Below are 17,179 nucleotides of genomic sequence, written 5' to 3'. Positions count from 1 at the left end.
AGGTGAACCTCCACCCCGGTCTCAAGTCTTTTGCAGACCCTAACAGGTTTTCTTCTAAAATTGCCCTGTATTTGGCTCCATCCATCTTCCCATCAACTTTGACCAGCTTCCCTGTCCCTGCTGAAGAAAAGCATCCCCACCACATGATGCTGCCACCACCACCATGTTTCACGGTGGGGATGGTGTGTTCAGGGTGATGTGCAGTGTTAGTTTTCCACCACACATAGTGTTTTGCTTTTAGGCCAGAAAGTTAAATTTTGGTCTCATCTGACCAGAGCACCTTCTTCCACGTGTTTGCTGTGTCCCCCACATGGCTTCTCGCAAACTGCAAACAGGAGTTCTTATGGCTTTCTTTCAACAATGGTTTTCTTCTTGCCACTCTTCCATAAAGACCAGATTTGTGGAGCACGACTAATAGTTGTCCTGTGGACAGATTCTCTCACCTGATCTGTGGATCTCTGCAGCTCCTCCAGAGTTCCCATGGGCCTCTTGGCTGCTTCTCCGATTAATGCTCTCCTTGCCCGGCCTGTCAGTTTAGGTGGACGGCCATGTCTTGGTAGGTTTGCAGTTGTTCCATCCATTTTCAGATGATGGATTAAACAGTGCTCCATGAGATGGTCAAAGCTTGGGATTTTTTTTATAACCTAACCTTGCTTTAAACTTCCCCACAACTTTATCCCTGACCTGTCTGTTGTGTTCCTTGGCCTTCATGATGCTGTTTGTTCACTAATGTTCTCTAACAAACCTTTTCCTTCCACTTCACAATTATGTGTCACTTAGTGTTGGTCTAATTCCCAATAAAATACATTGACATGTTTGGTTGTAACATGACAAAATGTGGAAAATTTCAAGGGGTATGAAAACTTTTCAAGGCACTGTATATACTCAGTGAAGATGTATTGTATCTATATAAGCACTGCATAGCCAGATTTTTTTAGGACTATCCTACCTACACTATACAGGGGTTGGACAATATTATGGAAACACCAAGTAAAAGAAAAAAATTGTTACCTAATATGGTGTTGGACCGCCTTTGGCATCCAAGACAGCCTGAATTCTCCTGGTAATTGACAATCCAATAAGGCTTGGATGGTGGATAGTGAAATTTGATACCACTCATGCAAAAATCATTCCAGGTCTCACAGAGATGCAACAGAGATGCCAGAAGAGGAAAACAAGCCTGAATCTTGCTCTCCAAAATTGACCATAGCGGCTCTATGAAATTGAGGTTTGGCCACTGCAGAGCCCAAGGAAGGTGTAAGGGAAGGTCTGCTCACCAGACCACAATTTTACATCACCAGCTGTGTGAATCAGAGCATTATAGTCTTGGTGAATGGCAATGTCTTTGGGAAACAATATCTGCACCATGGGGTGTACATGGTCGGCCAATATTTGTACATAGTCGCTCTTAGTGACTCTACCTTTTTTTAAGGTGATGATGGGGCCTGCAGAATACCAAGATATGGCTGCCCAAATGAGGATTGCACTGCAACCACCCTTTACAGTTAGCACAAGACAGCCCTGGTCATAAACTTGGGACGGTGTTGGCCACACATAATAACGTCCAGTGGTTGGGAATAGTGTGAAGCTCGATTGATTGGACTTTATTACAGTCTTCCATTGATCAATGGGTGTTGCACCACTCTCTCCTCTTCTGTGCATCAATATCAGTCACTAGTGGTTTGGCAAATGCAGCTCACCCAAATGTTTTGCTTATGGAGTTCTCCCTGCACAGTTTTTGTGGACACAGGCTTTGGAGGACTGAGATTGAGCTCTGCAGTCCTTTTGCAGCAGTTGTTTTCTTATTCTGGGTCGCAATCCTGCGCAATATCATTTTGTCTCCTCACTTATGCTTATTAGTTGGCGTTTTCCCGGAAACTGTATATGCCGTCATAACCTTTGATACTGTACGGCAAATAAAATGGTAACTTCAGTCACAGAGGCATCTGCTAAGCGGCACAAACAATTTGCCCTCTTTGAAGCCCATAAGCTCTGACATGACTCGGTATTACTAGCAGCGCACACAGTCAATGACGAAAGTGAGGCTTCCCACCTGTCAGCTAGGTGTCTCATCACACAGCGGAAGTAAAACAATGTTACTAATGATTTATTACCTGCTAAAACCAATGGAGACTACTCCATAATCTTACTACTAGACCTCTCTGTGACTTTTGATACTGTTAACTATCTTCTCCTACTCAAAAAAACTCCACTCTCTTTGTCTTCAAGACTCTGCTCTCTCCTGGTTCTCCTCCTACCTATCACCTCCTACCTATCACAGCACTCCTTTAGTGTTACCTATAACTCTGTCACCTCCTTTCCACTTCCTCTTGCTGTAGGGGTCCCTCAAGGTTCTGTCCTTGGACCTCTTCTCTTCTCCATCTACACCTCCTCCCTTGGTCACTTGATAAACTCCTATGGCTTCAAGCACAGCTCTATGCTGATGATACGCAAACCTATCTCTCTATTCCTCACCTCACCCCTTCAGTCTCCTCTCGCATTACTAACTGACATATCAGCATGGATGTCACTCCACTTCCTCAAACTCAATCTTTCTAAAAGTGAGCTCATAATATTCCCTCCAACCCGTGCCTCCTCCCCTGACTTCTCCATCAACATCAATAATTCAACCATCAGTCCATCCGCTCATGCCAGGGTACTAGGCGTAATCCTAGACTCTGGTCTGTCCTTTTAGCCCAAAATCCAATCACTGTCCAAATCTTGTAGACTTCACCTCTGCAACATCTGCAAAATATGCCCCTTTTTAACCACTGAAACCACTAAGCAACTTATTCACTCCCTTGTTATCTATCACCTTGACTATTGTAACTCCCTCCTCATAGGCCTACCGAATCACAGGCTATCCTCTCTTCAGTCTATCATGAATGCTGCTGCCAGACTCATCCATCTTACCAACTATCACATGTCTGCCATCCCTCTCTACCAATCCCTCCACTGGCTTCCCATTGCCCAACAAATAAAATTCAAAACATTAACAATAACATATAAAGCTATTTACACCTCTGCCCCAAATTACATCACTAATCTTGTCTCCAAATATCACCCAAATCGTCCTCTCCGACCTGCTCTTTAGCTACCTTGGCTCCTTCTCTCATGCTCATCTCCAGGACTTTTCCAGAGCCTCTCCCATCCTCTTGAACTCCCTACCCCAATTGGTCCAACTATCACCTACTCTGTCCACTTTTAGGCAATCCATGAAAACCTATCTCTTCAGGGAAGTCTATCCTGCCTTCAGCTAATAACCAAATCTTCTATTTCTCTCATCAATTCATCCCCCACAGTTATTACCTTTTGTTCTGCCAGCCCCTCCCTGTTAGATTGTAAACTCCCAGGAGCAGGGACCTCCTAACCCTCTTGTATTGAACTGTATCATTGCTGTACTGTTGGCGCCATATAAATCCTGTATATTAATGATACATGTTACATCACTTTCAACGCAAAACAGGTCATGACTTTTACACCTGCAAATCAAGTAGTATTTCCATATTTTTGTCCAACCCCTGTATGTACTGTATGTATAAGTATGTGGATTACCCTCCAAATTATTGAGTTCATCAAAGGACACTGATATAATACTATGACATACAAAGACATTTTGGAAAACTGTGCCCTACCAACCTTGTGCCAACCTTGTTCCAGCATGACTGTATCTGGTTTGATGTGGAGGAACTTGAGTGATCTCCTTCGATCCCTGACCTCAACCCTGAACACCTTTGGGATGAATTAGAATACTAATAGTGATCTAGGCTTTTTTTTTTGATGTTCAACATTAGTGGGAATCAGGTCTTCTTATCCAACACTAGTACCTAACCTCACAAATGTTTTTCTGGTTGCATAGGAATAAATTCTCACAGATAAACTCCAAAATCTTATGAAAGGTGTTCATAATATTATGGCCCTATAGTATATGCCAGCATGCTATGTATTATGGGTTTTAGCCAAGCTCAGGATGCTGATTTTTATCTATGAATTTTGTCCACCTAAGAAGCTTTATATTACCTTTTTTATTTTAGCTTTTATATAAATTTATATTCTTTTCTTTTTCTTTATTTTTTTTTTCTGTTCAGATTCCGGATATGGAAGAGGTTATTTCCACAAGTTCCACAGCCAGCAATGAAGTTTTTTGATCATGCTGTAGATAAAGAATTTTCGGTAATACCCATACTTTGACTTTTATGTGATCAATGTGGAAACAAAGAAACAATATATTGTCATGTCAGGTTTACTCTTATCACCAAGGGTGAAACTAAAAATCCCTAATTTTGGGTTGTCACCAAAACAGGAAAAGAGAGGAAAATTTCCCAATGTGGCCATAGTGGGTTAACAATTTCACCAGCATCCCTACCTTGCAGCCACACGTAAAAGAGGCGCCTGATGACATCATTGGCCTAATATGGTCACATGGCCATACTAGCTCAATGCAATTATCCATAAAGGGCCATGTGGTCATATTAGGTCATTCCTGCACCTTTGTTATATGTGACTACAGAGAAGGATGCTGAAGACATCATTGCCCATTGGACAATGCCATTTACAAAATATGGCCATGTGGTTATAGTAGGTCAATGATGTTACCAGCATCCTCACCCCACAGCTGTACATAACAAAGGTGCGAGGATGCTGTGGACATTATTTACCCAATATGGCCACGAAACCATATTTTGGTCAATGGCATTTTGGTCATATTTGGTCAATGATTTCCTAGTATCAGTGCCCCTTTGTTACGTGTGGCTGTGGGGAGGGGAAGCTGGTGACATCATTGACATAATATGGCCATACTTGGACATCTGATTGAGTCAGTGGCATGCTATTATGTGACTCTTCCCATAGGTTTGGACTGAACTCAGTTTGGCCTGAACCTTAGCTTATCCCTATATGGGAGTAATGAAATGAACAGTTTTAGCAAACCCTAAAGCCACACATAGGGTCAGGGGCGTATTTACCACAAGGCAAACAAGGCATTTGCCTAGGGTGGCATTTTTCAGGGGGGCAACAGAATTTTTCAGGGGGGCAGTGGCATTTTTCAGGGGGCAGCGCCGCCCCCCGAAAGAAGGGATGGAAGAAAGGACACACGCAGCACGGGGACCAGGTAGGATCTGAGAGAGGCTGCAGGCTGCTTGATGGTGTATGCAGAGCCTGACTCTTGTTCCCGGAGATGTCCAGAGCTGTGAAGGTGATTGTATTCTCTCTTGCCAGGGTGGTGAAGGGGGGGTTGCCAGTGTGTATGAGGTGGTGGTAGTGGAAGGCTCTCTTGGGTGGGGGGGGGGGAGGTGTTGTTGGTCAATGTCAGGCTCTTATCGTGGGGAAGGGGGGTAATTGTCAGGGTCTCTTCGTGGGGGTGGGAGTCGATTTTTGTATTGCCTAGGGCAGCATGAAACCTAAATACACCCCTGCATAGGGCATACATCCTCAACGAGAACTTAGGCTAGGTTTAGACTAGTGTCTAAACTTCTGTGCCTCTGATCTGGGATCAAATCGCTTTTCAGAGGTATTTCACAGACAATAAGGGCGCAATATGACTTCTCACTACATGTTTTAGCCCTGTAAATGCCACATCATTGTGCTGTAACCATGTGCATTCTGCGTGGTTGCTGAGAGTTTGCAGAGCACCCCCAAGAATGAGTTGCATTCGATGACGGTATTGGCTGCTGAAGGCAACAAGAGTAATAGTTATTGCCACAGTTGCAATACTTTGCATGTGAACTGCTGCTTTTTCAGCTTACAGCTAGGTTCACATATGTGCGGGTGGTGCCTCTGCGGATCCACGCGAAAATCCGTGCAGCTGCACCACCCACACAGAGGACTACGGACCCGTGGGCGGGTGCCATTAGTTCTAATGGAAAACTGGAAAACGCAACCGTACTGGGAATCGAGGTTCCCGTGCGGGCTGCATTTTCCAAAGAACTGCAGGGACTTCTTTTCTGCGTGTCACGGGGCACGGGAGTCCATTCAAATGAATGGACTCTGGTGCCCACGCAAAATGCGGCCCGCACAGATGCATATATGTGAACCAGGGGTTAGGGGGCGGCAGTTGGGGGTGCTAAAAACACAGTCCACCCACGTATTTTATTAAGAGCCGCAACCAAAGCCTAAACAAACCTTAATTTATAGGAGCCCTGAAAAACGTCCTATCAGGCAAAACACGTTGGGCAGAGCCTCGCTAACTATGGCATGTCCATTTACGCCACTTCTGATAACATGGCCATCTTAAATTCAGCACTCTATGCATGAAGGTAAAAAACCTTCTGTGCGCAGCAGCCCCCCCATACTTACCCGAGCTCCCTCTCCATTCAGCGATGTGCACAAGAGCCTCAGCTGTCCCGGAACTCCCTCTCCTCATTGGCTGAGACAGCAACAGGAGCCATTGGCTCCCACTGCTGTCAATCACAGTCAATGAGCCAATAAGGAGACAGTGGGGACGGGGCGGAGCTGAGCCACAAATCTATGTGTCTTATGGACGCATTGAGCCAGGCTCGAGAGCGAACGCGCACCATTGCCCCCATAACAGGCAGTTTGCTATTGGGGCACTGGTCAAGGGGGAGGAGCAGAGGACCTAAAAAGAAGAGGATCTGGGCTGCTCTGTGCAAAACAACTGCACAGAGCAGGTAAGTATAACATGTTTGTTATTTAAAAAAAAAAGCCAAACCCTTAGTACCACTTTAACACTAATAAAAATGGTATTACACTACTGGGAGTCCTCTTTTTATGGTGGACCTGTTGGGACCTGGTGGAGAGTTGGTAAAGAACAGGAAGGAGAAAACCTTGGAAGCATGATACAAGTGCAAAAGACCTTCTATGTAAGGGGTCACATGAGATTTGGTGAGTGGCACCCACTATGGGGTGGTGGAAGGTGATCCACAAGCACTAGAGTGTTTGTGGAGCAAGTCACTGGTTCAAGAACACTTTATTGCAGTCACAATTATATGCATTTCAAGAGCACTTTATTTTAAGAACACTGCATTGCAATCATGATCATGTGCATTTTCTAATGAACTATGGCATTTTTGGAAGATGCACATGAGAAGAAACGTATTAGATGGACATTTTAGCACTTTATGAATAATGCACTTTATTATTGTACTTTAGGTTGAATGCATTTTATGTTTTTTGCCTGTTTGTAAATAATTATATATGTCAGGAGTTTATTTGGAGCATACAGTGCCTTGAAAAAGTATTCATACCCCTTGAAATTCTCCACATTTTGTCATGTTACAACCTAAAACGTAAATGTATTTTATTGGGATTTTATGTGATAGACCAACACAAAGTGGCACATAATTGTGAAGCAGAAGGAAAATGATAAATAGGTTTCAACATTTTTTACAAACAAATATCTGAAAAGTGTGTTGTGCATTTATATTCAGCCCCCTTTACTCTGATACCCCTAACTAAAATCTAGTAGAACTAATTGCCTTCAGAAGTTACTTAATTAGTAAATAGAGTCCACCTGTGTGTAATGTAATCTCAGTATAAATACAGTTGTTCTGTGAAGCCCTCAGAGGTTTGTTAGAGAACATTAGTGAACAAACAGCATCATGATGGCCAAGGAACACACCAGACAGGTCAGGGATAAAGTTGTCGAGAAGTTTAAAACTTCTAGCTAGGTTATAAAAAAAATATTCCAAGCTTTGAATATCTCACGGAGCACTGTTCAATCCATCATCCATAAATGGAAAGATATGGCACAACTACAAACCTATCAAGACATGGCCGTCCACCTAAACTGACAGGCAAGGAGAGCATTCATCAGAGAAGTAGCCAAGAGGCCCATGATAACTCTGGAGGAGCTGCAGAGATCCACAGCTCTGGTGGGAGAATCTGTCCACAGGACAACTATTAGTTGTGCACTCCACAAATCTGACCTTTATGGAAGAGTGGCAAAAAGAAAGCCATAAGAAGTCCTGATTGCAGTTTGCGAGAAGCTATGTGGGGGACACAGCAAACGTGGAAGAAGGTGCTCTGGTCAGATGAGACCAAAATTGAATTTTTTGGCCTAAAAGCAAAATGCTATGTGTGGCGGAAAACTAACATTGCACATCACCCTGAGCACACCATCCCCACTGTGAAACATGGTGGTGGAAGCATCATGTTGTGGGGATGCTTTTCTTCAGCAGGGACAGGGAAGCTGGTCAGAGTTGATGGGAAGATGGATGGAGCCAATTACAGGGCAATCTTAGAAGAAAACCTGTTAGAGTCTGCAAAAGACTTGAGACTGGGGCGGAGGTTCACCTTCCAGCAGGACAACGACCCGAAACATCAGCCAGAGCAACAATGGAATGGTTTAGATCAAAGCATATTCATGTGTTAGAATGGCCCAGTCACAGTCCAGACCTAAATACAATGGAGAATCTGTGGAAAGACTTGAAGATTGCTGTTCACAGACACTCTCCATCCAATCTGACAGAGCTTGAGCGATTCTGCAAAGAAGAATGAGCAGAAATGTCCCTCTCTAGATGTGCAAAGCTGGTAGAGACATCCCCAAAAAGACATGCAGCTGGAATTGCAGTGAAAGGGGGTTCTACAAAGTACTGACTCCGGGGGCTGAATACAAATGCCGCCACACTTTTCACAGATTTATTTGTATAAAATGTTGAAAACCATTTATCATTTTCCTTCCACTTCACAATTATGTGCCACTTTGTGTTGGTCCATCACATCAAATCCCAATAAAATACATTTACGTTTTAGGTTGTAACATGACAAAATGTGGAAAATTTCAAGGGGTATGAATACTTTTTCAAGGCACTGTATTTAATATAACTCTAAGTGCAGCACCATTTTTGGTTAGACTTACTCTTATATTGCAAATGTCCAAAAAGTTTTTTTCCTGGAGTTCAGCTCTAATATCCTACTATGTGCAAAGTAATTAGAATGAGAAAGTGTAAAGAGGCCGCTTCTGGTAACCAGATTATTGCAGAAGCAACATATGACGAGTAGGAGGAGCGCAGGCTTCATTGTCATCTCTCTCTCCTTTTATCTTGGTGACATAGCCTTTCATAAGAACAATATTAGAGAAGTAAGCGCTGACCCCATATGATGCCATTTTGTAACTAAAATATCCAAAGTACGCTTTCCAGTAGAGACAATGGCAGGAAACAATGTTGCAACTGAGCAAGTGGTGAAATAGGAAGTCGCTTTTCCTTTACACAACTAAAGTTGTATCAAGTATTAGAAGTAAGACCTTTTGAACAATTTTCCTGGGACAGGGGTGAAATGTTAACCACAACTATGATGTACAAGAACTCAGAATGAATCAACCTGAAGTGACACAAACTCAAGTTTAAAAAAAGAAAATTTTAATCAAGTCTGTATTCTGAAAGCAGAACTCCACCCACAAGGGGAAGTTCAGCTTTAAGGCTTTGTCCCCCGTTCCCCATTAAGGATTAGCCTATCACAGTGCCCCTTTACATTACAGTGCCCCTAGAGATCTAATCACAGTGCCCTCTATTCAAAGAGACAACCCAATCCAGCAAAGAGACATCCTAATCCAGAAAAGAAACATCTCCATATAGCAAATAGATATCCCCATCCAGCAAAGAGACATTCCCATATAGCAAAGAGACAGCCCAGTCCAGCAAACAGACATCCCCATTTAGTAAAGAGATATCGCAATCCACAAAAAGATGGGATGTCTCTTTGTTGGACAGGGATTTCTCTTTGCTGGATGGGGATGTTTTTTCTTGGACTCAGCTGTCTCTTTGCTAGATTGGGATGTCTCTTTGCTGGATCCAACTGAGCAAAGAGACAGCCCAATGCAGCAAACACACATCCGCATCTAACAAAGAGACATCTCCATCCAGCAAAGAGACATCCCCATGCAGCAAAGAGACTGCCCAATCCAGAAAAGAGACATCCCATCCAGCAAAGAGACATCCTAACAAGCAAAGAGACATCTCATCCAGCAAAGAGACAGTCCGTCCAGCAAAGAGACACCCCCTTATAGCAGAGGCATCCCCATTTAGCAAAGAGACATCCCAAGCCACAAAAAGATAGGATGTCTCTTTGCTGGATGGGGATGCCCCTTCTTGGACTCGGCTGTCTCTTTGCTGGATTGGGATGTCTCTTTGCTGGATCCAACTAAACAAAGAGATAGCCCAGTCCAGCAAAGATACATTCCCATCCAACAAAGAGAAAGCCAAGTGCAGAAAATACACATCCCTATCCAACAAAGAGACATCTCCATGCAGCAAAGAGACATCCTGTCCAGCAAAGAGTCATCCCAACAAGCAAAAAGACATCTCATCCAGCAAAGAGACTGCCCAATCCAGAAAAGAGACATCCCATCCAGCAAAGAGACATCCTAACAAGCAAAGAGACATCTCGTCCAGCAAAGAGACAGTCCGTCCAGCAAAGAGACATCCCCATATAGCAGAGACATCCCCATTTAGCAAAGAGACATCCAAGCCACAAAAAGATAGGATGTCTCTTTGCTGGATGGGGATGCCCCTTCTTGGACTCGGCTGTCTCTTTTATAGATTGGGATGTCTCTTTGCTGGATCCAACTAAACAAAGAGATAGCCCAGTCCAGCAAAGACACATCCCCATCCAACAAAGAGACAGCCAAGTGCAGAAAATACACATCCCTATCCAACAAAGAGACATCTCCATGCAGCAAAGAGACATCCTGTCCAGCAAAGAGTCATCCCAACAAGCAAAGAGACATCCCATCCAGCAAAGAGACAGCCCAATCCAGAAAACAGACATCCCATCCAGCACAGAGACATTCCAAAAAGCAAAGAGATATCCCATCCAGCAAATAGACAGCCATCCAGGAAAGAGACAGCCCGTCCAACAAAAAGACATCCTTCCCAGCAGAGACAGCCTGTCCAGCAAAGAGTCAGCCCATCCAGCAAACAGCCAGCTCAACCAGCAAAGAGACATTCTGCCCAGCAAAAAGACAGCCCTTCCAGCAAAGAGACAACCCGTCCAGCAAAGAGACAGCCCGTCCAGCAAAGGGACAGCCCATCCAGCAAAGAGACAGCCCCGCCCAGCAAAGAGACAGCTCAACCAGCAAAGAGACAGTCCGCCCAGCAAAGAGACAACCCAATCCTGCAAAGAGACAGCCCATCCAGCAAAGAGGCAGCCTGTCCAGCAAAGAGACAGCCGTTCATCAAAGAGACAGCTCAACCAGTAAAGAGACAGCCTGCCCAGCAAAGAGATAGCCTGTCCAGGAAAGAGACAGCCCATCCAGCAAAGAGACAGCCTAAGCCAGCAAAGAGACAGCTCGTCCAGCAAAGAGATAGCCCATCCACTGCCACTACAGACCTGTCACAGTGTACCGGCCGGAGAGAGCTCGTCGTTGTCCCTTCAGTCCAGCTATGTGTGCAGCAGCCAGCCGAGGACGTGTCTGTGTGTCCTCGGCAGTGCTTCCTACTTGTCACTGGAGTCGTCACTGCCGCTCCTCCTGTCGGCCCTGCTTTGGGCATAGCCACACAGCGGGAGGTAAGTGGCGGCCACGGTCTGTGTTAGCCCCGTTCAGACTGCTGCTGTGTGGCCCGGTGATCAACAGGCCACTCTTCTTTAGCCTGGGGGCCCCAGCCCATCTGGCAAATGCCCGGTGTGCCCTATAGCCAGTCCAGGCCTAGTGGCTACGTTCATTCTCCAGGGTCCCACTGTATGTAGGAATGTTGCCACCCTCGGTTGCTCCCTCCTGAAACGTACTATTGGATGTGTAGTGTGCATAGAGACAAGTCCATGACCACAACTGATGTGGCCTGCTTTTTCCAAAGGGAAGTGAGGGGGAAAAGGAGCTTACAGTAATGGACCTGTAATATACTGTTCATTACAAATCCCATAGTCCATCTGAAGAGTGTGCAAGAGAGATTGGCTGAGAACAATAGAAGTAACACTTACAGGTCCGCTCTCCCCCTCACCCCCCCTTCTTAAAGGCTTGTATCTAAACAGTAAAAATAGAAGCAACAGACTGATGGGCTTATTTTTTTGTCACTCTGCTCTCTTCTCCAATCAGCATGTTCCTTGTAGGCACATGAGTGCTACAGCAAAGATCGGCTTCTTGTTCTGCTTCTCCATCCCCCAGTTTGAGCTCTGCTGTACAGGGAAGAAGCTGATACAAAGTTGGATTCAGGTTCTTACACTGCTTGAATTTAAAGAAAAAAATACATTTAGGCTCCATGCACACTATCTGAAAAAAAAAACCGCTGGATAAAAACGCCGGTAATAGCAATTTTAGTAGCGTTCAGAAGCATTTAGGAGCATTAGTGTTTTATTAGCGTTTTTACAAAAGCTGGCAAAAAACTGTTAGGAGGGTTTTAATAGCGTTTAGTTCGTTTAGGAGCTTTTAGCTTTTTTTTTAATCCAGCAAAGAGACATCCTAATATAGCAAAGAGACATCTCCATCCAGCAAAGAGACATCCCCATATAGCAAAGAGACATCCCCATTTAGCAAAGAGGCATCCCCATTTAGCAAACAGACATCCCAATCCACAAACAGATGGGATGTCTCTTTGCTGGATGGGGATGTCCCTTCTTGAACTCGGCTGTCTCTTTGCTAGAATTGGATGTCTCTTTGCTGGATCAAACTAAGCAAAGAGATAGCCCAGTCCAGCAAAGACACATCCCCATTCAACAAAGAGACATCATCAGGGAGCAAAGAGACAGCCCAATCCAGAAAAGAGACATCCCGTCCAGCAAAGAGACCATAGTCCATCTGAAGAGCGCACAAGAGAGGGTGGCACTTCTTACACTTACACTGTTTGCATTAAAAAAAAAAAAAGTTTTTTTATATCTGCCTGGAGTTGTTTCAATGAAAGATAAAAACAAAATGAAGATCTAAATTAAAAGCCCAATTACAGCCAAATTGCTTTTTATTTTAATAGGGGGGAGAAGGGTTTCATTTTGACGGTTTTTTTTAACCTGTATTTAATTCTACTGTTTGGTTTTAGGAACAGAACATGTCAAAGATGGAAAGTCTGCCCAAAAAAGATGAAGAAGATTGCATTTGCTCACCTATAACAGAAATATCTCAAAATGATCAACTTGAACTCATGGCTTGAACTCGGGGGTCCTGTGCTGCTATTGATACATATAACTTTGTCCATGTACTTTGGGCTTGTGTGGATGGCATCAGTTTAAGATGCCTCGGACAACATATAGAATTCGTTGATAGGTGTCTTCAACCTTCGTGTGACCGCGTGGTGAACTGCATTGGAGCAGTTTCAAGTGACATTTACATTCCTATTATTTTTTATGGAAATGCAAAGCCTGTTTGAAGCCAACAAAAGCCTGTCAAGTGGACCTTCTACCTTATCCAGTGGGGTCATCTTCTTCCTAAATACTGCATAAAGGTCCATTCAAGGACCTGTGGGTTGAAAATAGTTTGATAATATACTCACCTTTCCCTGATTTTTGTTGCAAACATAATCCTCCTGCTGACAAGATCCCTGGGAATGCTGAGTAGGCCAAATCTTAGAAGAAGACATTGAAGCACAATACAAGATCATGACCTTTAGAGATTTCGGCTTCTCAACATTCTTCAAGCTCCGTGTCAAAAGGTGGATGACCTCACCCTTGCCTATGCGCCTTGGAAGGAAACCAGGGAAATATAAGTTTATTATCTACCTTTCCCCCCTACAGGTTTTTTTTTTCTTAACCTTTACCCAACCTTTTAGGAAGGGAGAGTTCAGCACCTTAATTAGCGGTCCTTGTCTGTGAGGTAGAAGGTCCACTTTTCTGTCAACACAAAACCATTATGTTATGGAAAGTGTTTGAGGAGCCTCTGCGTGAATTAATATGACCTTCTCTGTCTTCTTGGGAATATTTTCCTGGTCCAAAGGAACTATTTCCTAATTAACAGATGCACTTGCTGTGTGCACTGTATAAACTGTATGTACAGTATACAGCTTTGTTCCAGCAGGGAGATGGAGGCTTCCCATCCCGTTCCCGAAACAAAATCTTTTATGGAAATGCAAAGCCTGCTTGAAGCCAACGAAAGCCTGTCAAGTGGACCTTCTACCTTATCCATTGGGGTCATCTCCTTCCTATACACTGCATAAAGGTCCATTCAAGGACCTGTGGGTTGAAAATAGTTTGATAACATACTCACCTTTCCCTGATTTTTGTTGCAAACATAATCCTCCTGCTGACAAGATCCCTGGGAATGCTGAGTAGGCCAAATCTTAGAAGAAGACATTGAAGCACAATACAAGATCATGACCTTTAGAGATTTCGGCTTCTCAACATTCTTCAAGCTCCGTGTCGAAAGGTGGATGACCTCACCCTTGCCTCACCCGCCCCCTGGAAGGAAACCAGGGAAATATAAGTTTATTATCTACCCTTCCCCCCTACAGGTTTTTTTTTTCTTAACCTTTACCTAACCTTTTAGGAAGGGAGAGTGGAGCACCTTAATTAGCGGCCCTTGTCTGTGAGGTAGAAGGTCCACTTTTCTGTCAACACAAAACCATTATGTTATAGAAAGTGTTTGAGGAGCCTCTGCATGAATTTATATGACCTTCTCTGTCTTCTTGGGAATATTTTCCTGGTCCAAAGGAACTATTTCCTAATTAACAGATGCACTTGCTGTGTGCACTGTATAAACTGTATGTACAGTATACAGCTTTGTTCCAGCAGGGGGATGGAGACGTCCCAACCCGTTCCCGAAACAAAATCGAGTTGGGCTGAGTACTGCTAATCCAATCATAGGAAGCTTTGCATTTTCTGAATAAATATAAGGCTTCCTCTGATTGGTATGACATCAACCTCTCATCTCTTTATCCCAACCAATCAGCGGAAGTCTTCATTGAGAAAATACAAAGAGTCACGTGAATGGCTGAGCAGCGTTTGGCCCAACTTGGTTTTGTTCTGGGTAAGGGACGGGAAGTCCTCAAACCGCTGCTGGCGCAAAGTGCTGTGTACTGTATGCAGCTGATGCTGTATGTCTAGTTTTGACTATAGAGGGGAAGTGTAAGGCTCCATTCACACTTATGCAAATTGTCATGCGACTTTGGACATAAGTCACATGAAAGGTCGCAGCCCATTATTTTCAATGGCACCTGTACATATCAGTGCAACTTTAAGTTGCAGCAATTTTGAAAAGGTGTCTTCACTACTTTGATGTGACTTTCGATGCTACTTAGAGCCATAGAGTGTAAAGTTGGATCAAAGTCATACTCCAAAATCGCATGGGAAATTGTGCGACTTTGGAGATGCATGAGTGTGAATGGAGCCTTAACATTCTTCAGGTGGTGAGGAGTGGAGAATGTTTATTTAAATTGGCATATTGGAGTTGACTAGCAGCTCTATTTTTCCTAAGACTTCTATGAATGGTCCTTAGGAAAAGGGACTGCAAAATAAGGAATAACAGCGTCATGCCACAGAGTCCAGAGTAAAATTTATTTAAAATAGTTAAGGAAAATCCAATGCGTTTTGAAGGTTGTGGTACCCCCATTACATATTGATTATACTTACAGTTTTATATGTTTAATGCACTGAAGAAGGACTTCCACAAACTCTGAAATGTGTTGCCTTTTCCTTGGATAAGGTAAATAAACATTACATGTGGAGTGGCGCTTCTATTTCTTGTCTTACAGTTAAAGGTTTTATTTAGGTCTGTGACCCCATTGTAGAGACTTGTTCTCACTTCCTGTCCCTGTGACACCCAAAAAAGAAATATGGGAAATTACTGGGAATATGGACACCAATACAGATATTGATGGAAATTCTAACCTTCACTCACGTTTTCTTTTTCTGCTAGAAAAGTTTTTCATCACTTCCTCTCCTGACAGATGTAAAGTAAGAATCTCTTCAATAAAGATACAGACATAAAAAGCTGATGGGGGCTCTAACCCTTCCCAACAGGGGCGGACTGACAACTCATGGGGCCCCCGGGCAATAGGGGATCATGGGGCCCCTGTGTCCTTGCCCAAACTCAAAAAAGGCTATGAAAAAGGTACCAAGGGCATCTCATGGGGCCCCCTACTGACCCCGGGCCCTCAGGCAGTGCCCGAGTTTCCAAATGGTCAGTCCGCCCCTGTACACAATATATCCAAAATAAAGTTTTGGCTGGAGTTGAACCTTTTTTGTAGTTTTGGATAGAAGGAAGGGTTAAACCCCCTCTAAGATTATTATATATACAGTGAGGAAAAGAAGTATTTGAACACCCTGCGTTTTTGCAAGTTCTCCCACTTAGAAATCATGGAGGTGTCTGAAATTCACATTGTAGGTGCATTCCCCACTCTGAGAGACAGAATTAAAAAAAAAAATTCAGGAAATCACATTGTATGATTTGTAAAGAATGTATTTGTCTTGCACTGCTGAACATAAGTATTTGAACACCTGAGAAAATCAGTGTTAATATTTGGTACAGAAGCCTTTGTTTGCAATTACAGAGGTCAGACGTTTCCTGTAGTCCTTGACCAGGTTTGCACTGCAACAGGGATTTTGGCCGACTCCTCCACACAGATCTCCTCTAGATCTGTCAGGTTTCGGGGCTGTCGCTGAGCAACACAGAGTTTCAGCTCCCTCCAAAGATGTTCTAATGGATTTAGGTCTGGAGACTGGCTAGGCCACTCCAGAACCTTGATATGCTTCTTACGGAGCCACTCCTTGGTTATCCTGGCTGTGTGCTTCGGGTCGTTGTCATGTTGGAAGACCCAGCCACGACCCATCTTCAATGCTCTGACTGAGGGAAGGAGGTTGTTGCTCAAAATCTCACAATAAATGGCCCCATTCATCCTCCCCTTAATACAGTGCAGTCGCCCTGTCCCCTTTGCAGAAAAGCACCCCCAAAGCATGATGTTACCACCCCCATGCTTCACAGTAGGGATGGTGTTCTTGGAATGCAACTCATCCTTCTTTTTCCTCCAAACACGACGACTGAAGTTTAGACCAAAAAGTTCTACTTTGGTCTCATCTGACCACATGACTTTCTCCCGTGCCTCCTCTAGATCATCCAGATGGTCATTGGCAAACTTCAGGCGGGCCTGGACATGTGATGACTTGAGCAGGGGAACCTTCCGTGCAATGCATGATTTGAAACCATATCTTTTCGATACTCCCTGAGTATCGAAATGCCTGAAGGCATGCTGGGAGTCTGTAAAAATTCTGAGTCTTTTCCTGCTGAGGATCAGTTCAGCTTGGAGGGTTGCTGCCCTCTTGGGCAACACTGCCATGAGCTCATCTAGATACTGAAGCTAGAGAGAGC

General features: G+C 44.0%; 1 protein-coding gene across 1 annotated transcript in view; it reads left to right on the top strand.

Annotated features, from left to right (window-relative positions):
• LOC149444259 (granulocyte-macrophage colony-stimulating factor receptor subunit alpha-like) overlaps positions 1-16,136 on the top strand; it is a 96,165-nt gene extending 80,029 nt beyond the window's left edge. The window contains exons 10-11 of the mRNA XM_089654739.1: positions 4,089-4,173; positions 12,924-16,136. Coding sequence (XP_089510865.1) covers positions 4,089-4,173; positions 12,924-13,034 — 196 coding nt within the window. The 3' untranslated portion in view covers positions 13,035-16,136. The remainder of the gene's footprint in view (positions 1-4,088; positions 4,174-12,923) is intronic.
• Positions 16,137-17,179: the final 1,043 nt, after the last annotated feature.

The sequence above is a fragment of the Staurois parvus genome, unplaced genomic scaffold (genome assembly GCF_062004578.1).
Source record: "Staurois parvus isolate SC_StPar_1 unplaced genomic scaffold, SC_StPar_1.0 ptg000795l, whole genome shotgun sequence".
Lineage (NCBI taxonomy): Eukaryota > Metazoa > Chordata > Amphibia > Anura > Ranidae > Staurois > Staurois parvus.
The sequence above is the reverse complement of the archived record's forward strand: the minus strand, read 5'-3'. Positions and strand labels throughout refer to the sequence as shown.